General features: G+C 54.2%; 1 protein-coding gene across 1 annotated transcript; it reads left to right on the top strand.

Moving 5' to 3' along the window:
• Positions 1-1,698: 1,698 nt before the first annotated feature.
• Positions 1,699-2,762, top strand: LOC127307369 (uncharacterized). The gene has a single exon (XM_051338104.2). The coding sequence runs from the start codon at positions 2,180-2,182 to the stop codon at positions 2,507-2,509; it is 330 nt and encodes a 109-aa protein (XP_051194064.1). The 5' UTR covers positions 1,699-2,179; the 3' UTR covers positions 2,510-2,762.
• The last annotated feature ends 5,379 nt before the right edge of the window (positions 2,763-8,141 follow it).

The following is an 8,141-nucleotide window of genomic DNA, read 5'->3' as shown; positions in this document are numbered from 1 at the left end:
CTCATCCAAGTTTTGTCTGCCGGAAGATTCTAACAATACTGCTGATATTTTCATGCTAGCAGGAAAAAAGTACCCATGTAAAATTATAATGACTGTTCTCTGAAAGAAATTGATGGAAAGGAAATGGAATCCGTATGGCACTTGTAACCCAGAGAACTGCCCGGAAAAAATAATCAGAGAACCAGAAACTGTGGTAAAAAAAACCCAGAGAAGTAAAAAAAATTGAAGTAGGCAGAGAAGGCTAAACATGATAGGGATGGTTGATTCTCTGTCCATTGTTTCCCTCATGGGCCACGACACGATCTCTCTTCGGTCTCTCATCAGCACACAGCTAACAGCCTAACACGCATAGGCACAAAACCAGCCATACATTATCCAACAGCGACTTAGATTTGACATGATCCTCCACGAATAAAATTTGTTCCGATGCCCTGCCGAGATCTTGACAAATGCAAAATGTCTGGACGAATGCGTCCTGCTGAACTTTGACAAAACATGGTATACTTTTATCTCTAAAGAGATGGAATATAGGAACTCTCTAGTATACACAACTTGTTCCGGTTGTAAATTCCTTTTGTGTGTATGCAGTCCTAGGAAGCTTGCACAATTTGTTCGTTCAGTTGCCAATATAGCGTTCAAAGAATGTCACTCCATGAGTCCAAGACACTGTCAATGTTTTCTTAGTAGTTTTCACCATTTAACTTTGTTTGTGCCAAATTTTAAGGAACTGCGGAATTAAAAAAATGTTATATAGCTGTGATCAGTTCACCTCCCTTCAAAATACTTTCCTATTTAAACACCTCTTCCTATCTCACAATATTGGAAGATAATTACAAGGGTTCTCATGGTCCTATGGATATGATATTTTGGAATATGTGTCACTGTATTTGTAGGTTAAATGGGTAAGATATTTTAACATAATTCCCAGTAACTGGTTTTCAGTTGTGTTGCGTGTTGTGGCCCGAGATGTCAGGATAAACAAAATTGATTAAGTGAAGTTAAATGTGGAATAAGGCATACTCGATTGAGACGGCAAAGCAACCTATCATACCGTAAGCAAAGAACAGCTACTCCCCCGTTCCACAATAGAGTGGTGTTTCGGCACATGGGAGTATATGCGCCCTTTATTTTGAAATACATGCTACAGATATTTTGAAATTTCAAAAATCATGAAACGAAAAATCCGCACGTTCATCTTCACGTCCTATGCGCTCACAAAATCGTTACATGAAAAGTCGACTTACCGTGTAGCGTGTGTAAAAAAGACAACATTCAATGCTAGAAATAAGGCTTTTCAGAAGATTTTTTTTTTACATAGATCACAAAAAATGTTGGTTCCTCGCGAAACTTGACGAACACACGTATATTATGGACATGTACATGTAGATTTTTTTGTCAAAAATTTTCGACATTTCAAAATATAATATTTTGGTAGAGGGAGCATACGCACCCGAGAGCCAAATTGAATTTTCGGTTTCGGCGAGCTATTTAGTATGTAATCCATATATTCAGTTATAATAACATCTCAAGGACGGAGGGAGTACATTAGTACGAGTGCTAGTATGGAACAAGAAAAAGTTGCACATAGAGCGTAGCAGAGCATTAGTTTGGCATGTAAAGGTTCACGTCTCTCCCGGGCGGGGGGCGGCCCTGTCACGACACACGTACTAGGGTGAAAGAAACAAGCACCACAGAGCACACACCCAGGCCAGGACGCATAGGGCGCCCGCGGAATCTCCCCCACTAGTACGTGCTTCCAGCTTTAGTGATCAGCTAAGATCGATCCAGTGCTCCCCTCTCCCCACCACCATCTTCTTCCTCCCGCTGTCTCCTCTTCCTCCATCCCTCCTCCATATATACCCACCGCGATCATGCGACCTTCCACCGTGAGCTAGCCTTCTACTTTCCTCGGAGCAAGCATAATATACATACATGTGATCTTCGGCCACAACTCCACCAATACCGAGATGCTGTGTGTGCGGATGACGCAGCTGGTTGCGCGAAGCATCGGGTGCTCCGTTGGGGTGGCGCGAGCTGTGTGAGTGTGAGCGTGCGTGCACGGAAGGATGTGCTTCGGCTGCCGTGTCCTCGCCGAGCTCTCGTCGTGAGGGTATATCTACAAGGCTACGTGACCGATCGATCGATCAATCCTCCTGCTGTTTCTTGGTCGATCGGCGGCATGTGGGGCGACGTGGTGTCGGTGGTCCGGCAGGGCCTGCGGTGGCGGCGGCGGAGGGGGAGGAGGACGACGGCTCGGGTGGTGGACGAGAGCGCGCTGGATGCCGTCGTCGCCGCGGAGGACGGCGGTGCCGCGCCTGGCGCCACGGTGGCGCCGAGCGTGGCCGGCGCGCTGGCCAGGGCGCTGCTGGCGCTCGCGTGCGCCGTCCGCTTCGACGGCGACGGCGTGTCCACGGAGGAGGCCTGGGCGGCCAGCGCGTGGCGGCCGCGCGCCGACGAGGTCAGCCACCTCATGGTGCGCGAGAGCATGCGCTACGCCATCTACGCGTAGCCGTACCCAGGAGGACCTACAGGCAGAGTAGGACTGTACGTACGTATGTGTGGTGTGTGGATGGTGTACGTGCATAGATAGATATCTATACGATGCTGGGTACTAGATTGATGCATAGAGTATTGTATCTTCGATGTACTTGTTCCGTTTCAACAACAACAAGAAGATCACAGCTACATGTGTCCTGGTAAGTGGGCTGGCCTGCTTATATGTATACAATTCTTGGTTAATCTAAGAGATCACTCTAGTTTAATGGCAATTGTCATGCTACTGTTATTCTCTTCTCCTACTAGATTTTTCCCCTTTGGATTTTTCTTCTCATAATCTCGCTTTTTCTTGTTCTTTCTGTATCTGAATGAGCCCAGAGGACTGAATGTTTGTACTCGTGCCACTTATCCTGAAGCACATCGCTGCAAGTTCAGATATCTGTAGTTCTGACTTCTCAGTTTGGCTAAATTCTATTCCCTCTAAATTCATGTTTCCTGCCCACACACAGCTTTGCTAACTGCCTGCTCAGAAGATAACGAAGTTACTCGTATTTCTTCTCGATGGACGTTATGTAGTAACTAAAACTTTTGGTTGGCCGATGCACAGGCGAGGGTATATCAACCTCCATTTTCCAAAAGGAAAAAAACAGATATCTTCTACTGATGGCTAATTATTTCAGCAAGATAATACAGACCTTGGCAGGTCACTTCTAACTAGCAAAACTAACAAGAATTTCAGCACATAGATGCAAATGGATCATGACTGTACGCTATAGCGATGTTCTGTGTTTTTTTTTTTTTTTTTGGCAAACCGATGTTTTCTGCTGTTCTGTACATCTGCAAAGCCATGGACCATGGGGGCATCGCAGTTACGGCACATACAGAGAGGGGACTGGGGAGAGGAACGAGTGAATGGATGTTCCAAGCCAGTATCTCCCTCGCAGCGCGACGCATTTTAGCGTCCGCGCTCCCGTTTGCGTCTGCCCTTTTGGTCGAAATCGACCGCGCGTCCGTTTGCGTCGGGGTGGCTCCAGCGGCACGACGCATTTTTTTAGGACGAATCATTTTTTTAAAACATGAAACATAATTTACATACTTAAAACATTTAAAAAAAACTAAATTCCTACTGCTGCTCATCGTCGCTGTGTTGCTCCTCATCGTTGTCGACCACGATGAGCTCCGGTATGACCCACGGCCAGTAGCCATCCGGGGGAGCGTACGCCGGGCGCGCCTCCGGTGCTCGAGGTTGAGGAGGCTGCGGCTATGGCGGCGGTGGAGGCGCCCAGGGCTACGGCTCCAGACATAAGGTTGTGGCGGCGGTGGAGGAGGCGCCCAGGGATACGGCTGTGGCGGCGGTGGAGGAGGCGCCCAGGGATAAGGCTGTGGCGGCGGTGGCGGCGGTGGAGGAGGCGCCGCCGACTCCAGGAGCGCCTGTCGAAGTGCTTCATCCGCCGACAGGCCCGGCGTCATGACGGTGGTGGCGTAGCGGGGCAGCGGCTGCTGCACAGGCGCGTCGTACTCGGAGACGAGGACGACGTCCGTCATGTTCTCCGGGAAGTCGAAGTTCCGGCCCTCCGCCATGGCCTGCTGCCATTCGTGGAAGACGACAGCGACGACTACGTCGCTGTCGTCCTTCACCTCCTCGCTATGGTACGCGAGCGCCTCGACGTAGTCGTCGTCGTACGCGGCGTAGGCTTCATCGTCGTCGTCCTCGCGGTCGTCGGCGTCGTTGTGCTGCGTCTTCTGACGTCGCGTCGGCGCCTGCTGACGTCGCGTCGGCGCCTGCTGACGACGCGTCGGCGCCTGCTGTCGACGAGCCGGCGGTGCAGGGCCGAAGGGATAATCCCTGTCGCCCATAAAGCCTGCCCTTCGTCTCTTGTCCGTCTCCGTGGACAGGTACGTACGCCAAAGCTCCAAGTCGATGGCGTACGCCGGATCGGCGCGGAGGTCCGCCGGAAGATACCGCCTCCTGCGCCGGATCTCCGCGGTTCGATCAGGCTCACGCGCAGGTATTGGAGGGATGGGCACCCGGCGGCAGCTGAGCCGCCAGCCGCCAGGCAGCTGCACGCCGGACCAGGCGTCGTCGCACGGCATCCATTTGCCGTGCATGAGCCTCCCCACCGTGACGGGGAGCGGGATCTTCTTGGTGCCGCTGACGGAGGCCTCGAAGTCGTTTTTCTTCCCCATGGCGCTGCAGCGGTGGTGGTGCGAGTGGAGGTGTGGTGTGGGCGAAGGAGCGACGCGGTCGGTTGACTTTTAAGGGCGGCCGCGCGCGGGATACGATGCCATTGAAGGCGGCAAAGAAGCCCAGCCGTCGTCCGCCAGTGCGCGCGCAGAACAGGTAGCCGTGCCATTGATGGCGAAGACTGCTGCGCAGACGCGGAAGCGCTGACCGCCGAAGCGGTGCCCTCGGTGCAGACTCGCTGCCAGGCGGGTCCGGTGAAGACGCGAGCCGACACTTTGCGCGTTCGCGCAGCGTCCACAAAGACGCAAACCTAGCGCATATTTGGGCCAGGTTTGCGTCTCCGCGGACGGCCCGGTCACTTTGCGTCACGCCGCTGGAGAGGATGCCAGACGCATTTTCGGTCAAAGCCGGACACAAACGGCCGCTCAGCGCCGCTGGAGGTACTTGAGATCAGTTCCAGCCTCAGGATTTGATACTTGAGAAGTTGAGTCCCAGCAATCTGAATACGCTGACCACGATGGTCGACTGGCCGATGAGGATCATACATAGTGCAATTCAGGGCCCCCCTCCGGATATCCAAATATTGCCTCCACTCTAGAAGACCGTGCTGGCAACCGCCTGTCACATATGTGAGACGTCACAATATCGCTACGCAACAAGGACCATGATGATTAGCGTGTTTCGTCAAACTCCCACCTATATGCCAACATCACACTGAAATGAGTGTATCTGAATATCCAAGGTTAGTGGTGGTAATTTTGCAAGTGGGTAACACAGTCTTGAGTAGTTTCTAGAGGCATAGATGGTGGAGAATGTTCATTGAATATATTATGCACGGGGTCGAAGATGTGGCGACGATTATCAGCCACAGAAAAATATATGCATGGTTAGCTAAGTCATTTTAACCCCAATTTTTTTGTTTTTGACAAACTAAAGTAGCTTCAATTCTAGTATATCTATAGCACAGTCTTGCATATGATTTACAGTTTAGCTTTTCCTAAGAAAAAAAAACGCATAGATCCATTAGGATCAATACTTTAGACCAGTTGATCTATTGTACAATCAATGCCATTTTTTGCACATCATGATTAATCTATATTTGAGCAAAAGCAAAATATACTGAAAGATTGGATAGTGCAGCTGAAAGATCCTACGGAAGGTACTGGGATTTTGCAGCTGACTACAGACAGAAAGTGAAAGCCAGGTGCGGATCAGGATTTACTATTTTAGTGGCGGTCGTGCGTCACATAAGCGAGCCTAGCTGCTTCTTCCCCACCGTCTGCGGTCACCTACGCCACCCGTCGAGGCATTGCTCGATACGATCATATGATGGTCGATCGGTAGATAGGGACCAGATGCCGCGTGCTCGCTCGATGGCTCGACCTTCAGCTTCCTGGGTCGATCGATCGATCTCCTCGAGTGATGACAGGGCTATACACCGGGGGAGGATGTGTCTCAAGGCGCGCGTGGTGGCGGAGGGCGACTCCGAGGGCGATCTGGTAGGCGACCGGAGCTGGGAGAGGGCTCCCCCTCCGAGGGCCGCCCTCGCGCGGAGGAAGCGCGCCGCGGCTCGCCGGGAGGCGGTGAGAAGGGCGACGGCCAACTCGTTCGCGATCCTGGGTGAGATCGAGGAGGTTTCGTCTGAGGAGCAGGAGGATGTCGAGGCGGAGGTTGGCGGTGCGTGCCGTCGATCTCCGTGCTTGGGGGCATTCATGGAGGGCGCCTTCGTCCGTACGGCCGGAGAAGGGCTCCCGCCGGCAGACTCTGTGGCGGCGCTGCCAGATCTGTGCAATGGGGAGAGCCGGCGTCCACAGGTGCGCCTGGATTCGGAGGCGGAGTTCCCTCCTCTTCCTCAGTTGCGCGGCTCCGCGGCGCCTCTGGTAGTGCAGGTGCTGGAGGAAGGGTCCTCCTCGCCGTTGCCAGAGGTCCTCATCGGGGAAATTCCGGTGCCGCTCGTCAGGGAGCCGGCGGCGCCGCCGTCGGAGGAGGGCGAGAGGTTGTAGCTAGGGTTTCCAGTGATGGGCCCGGTCGTTGCGGCCGCTGGGGCTTGTTGGGCTGGGCCAACGGCCGCTGGGCCTGGTGGGGCGAGGTCGGCCTTTCAATCCATGGTATCTGCGGGTGCGTCGGATGCGGGACACGTGGCCCAGGGGCAATTGTGTGCGGCTCAGATGGAGGCTCGCCTTTCGGGCAGCGACGCGGACAGTTTTACCCCTCCCAGGGAGGTACTTAACTGGTGGTGGCTACCGGTTGGAACCCTAGATCGGGAGTTAGGGTTCCCAGCCGCCGCAAGAGACATCCAACGCCACCGCTTCCGTGCGAAGAAACTCATCTCTGTGGGTGTGAGTGGCTCCACCGCGTCGGTGCAGAAGCTCGTGAGGATGGAGAGGGAGAGGAGGGGGAAGCGCCCGTTCGAGCATGTGGGCGGCGATGAGGGGAGGCGCAGGGAGCTAGATCTCCGCCAAAGGTTGGACCGCGAGCAAGAAGAGCAGCATCGCCAACAGTTTCAGCGGGACAGCGAAGCGCAGCGGCGACGCGAGGAGGAAGGGCGGGCCAGGGAGCGCAGGGGTCGGGAGCAACGCCGTTTCCACCAGTCTTCGGCCCAGAATCAGCAGGGGCGCGATTCGGGTCGGGCTGCACCTAGACCCTCGGGCTCCGCTCATGGGGAGCGGGGAAACCCGAGCCGTGCGCCGACGGAGGGTGGGACTCCGGCGACGGGCGACACTGCACACATAGTCTGCTACCATTGCAGGAAGACGGGTCACATTCAAGCAGACTGCAAGGACGAACCCTTCTGTGTTAAGTGCAACACGAGCGGCCATCTGTCGGCCATGTGTGCCTCGCTGTCGAAGGCGTCTGATCCTTTCTGGGCCGGATATGGAGTGGATGGCAAGGGATTCACTTGCTGTGACGTGCCAGAAGAGGAACTGCTGCCCCCCGCGCCGAATGCGGCTCTCGTGATCCTGGAAGGAGGAGATTTGTCGGCGGCCCAGATGGAGGAGGAACTCAAAGATTTGGTCGATGAAGACTGGGAGTGGCGCGTGCAGAAAATCAATCGTTCGGACTTCTCGATGTTCTTCCCGTCCAAAGAAAGCCTGTGCATGGCTATTAGGGGCGGGGGCCTTACTCTTCCCTCGAGCAAGCTGCACGTTATTGTCACCTCCAATGCCGGGGACCCCGCGGCGGCGGAACAGCTGGAGGAATGTTGGATCAAACTTTTTGATGTGCCTCCCCCTTACAGGCAGGCGGTGCGGATTCTCCTGGCGACCAGGGAACTGGGTCGCCCCATTGTTGTGGATGCTCAATCGCTTGAATCTCCGTTGGACCCGGTGAGGGTGAAGATCGGCTGTAGGGCACCGGTGCGCCTTCCCCCTTCCACGGTGTTCTTCGTCAACTCCCAGGGGTTCAAGGTTCGCATTGTTAGGGAGGATGGGGAGAGGGAGGAGCCTTCTGACCCTCCGCC

The sequence above is a fragment of the Lolium perenne genome, chromosome 6, assembly GCF_019359855.2.
Source record: "Lolium perenne isolate Kyuss_39 chromosome 6, Kyuss_2.0, whole genome shotgun sequence".
Lineage (NCBI taxonomy): Eukaryota > Viridiplantae > Streptophyta > Magnoliopsida > Poales > Poaceae > Lolium > Lolium perenne.
This window is presented reverse-complemented; position numbering and strand designations above follow the sequence as displayed.

Excerpts from the sequence above, each read along its gene's own strand:
- LOC127307369 (XM_051338104.2), top strand. The coding sequence starts at position 2,180 with ATGTGGGGCGACGTGGTGTCGGTGGTCCGGCAGGGCCTGCGGTGGCGG.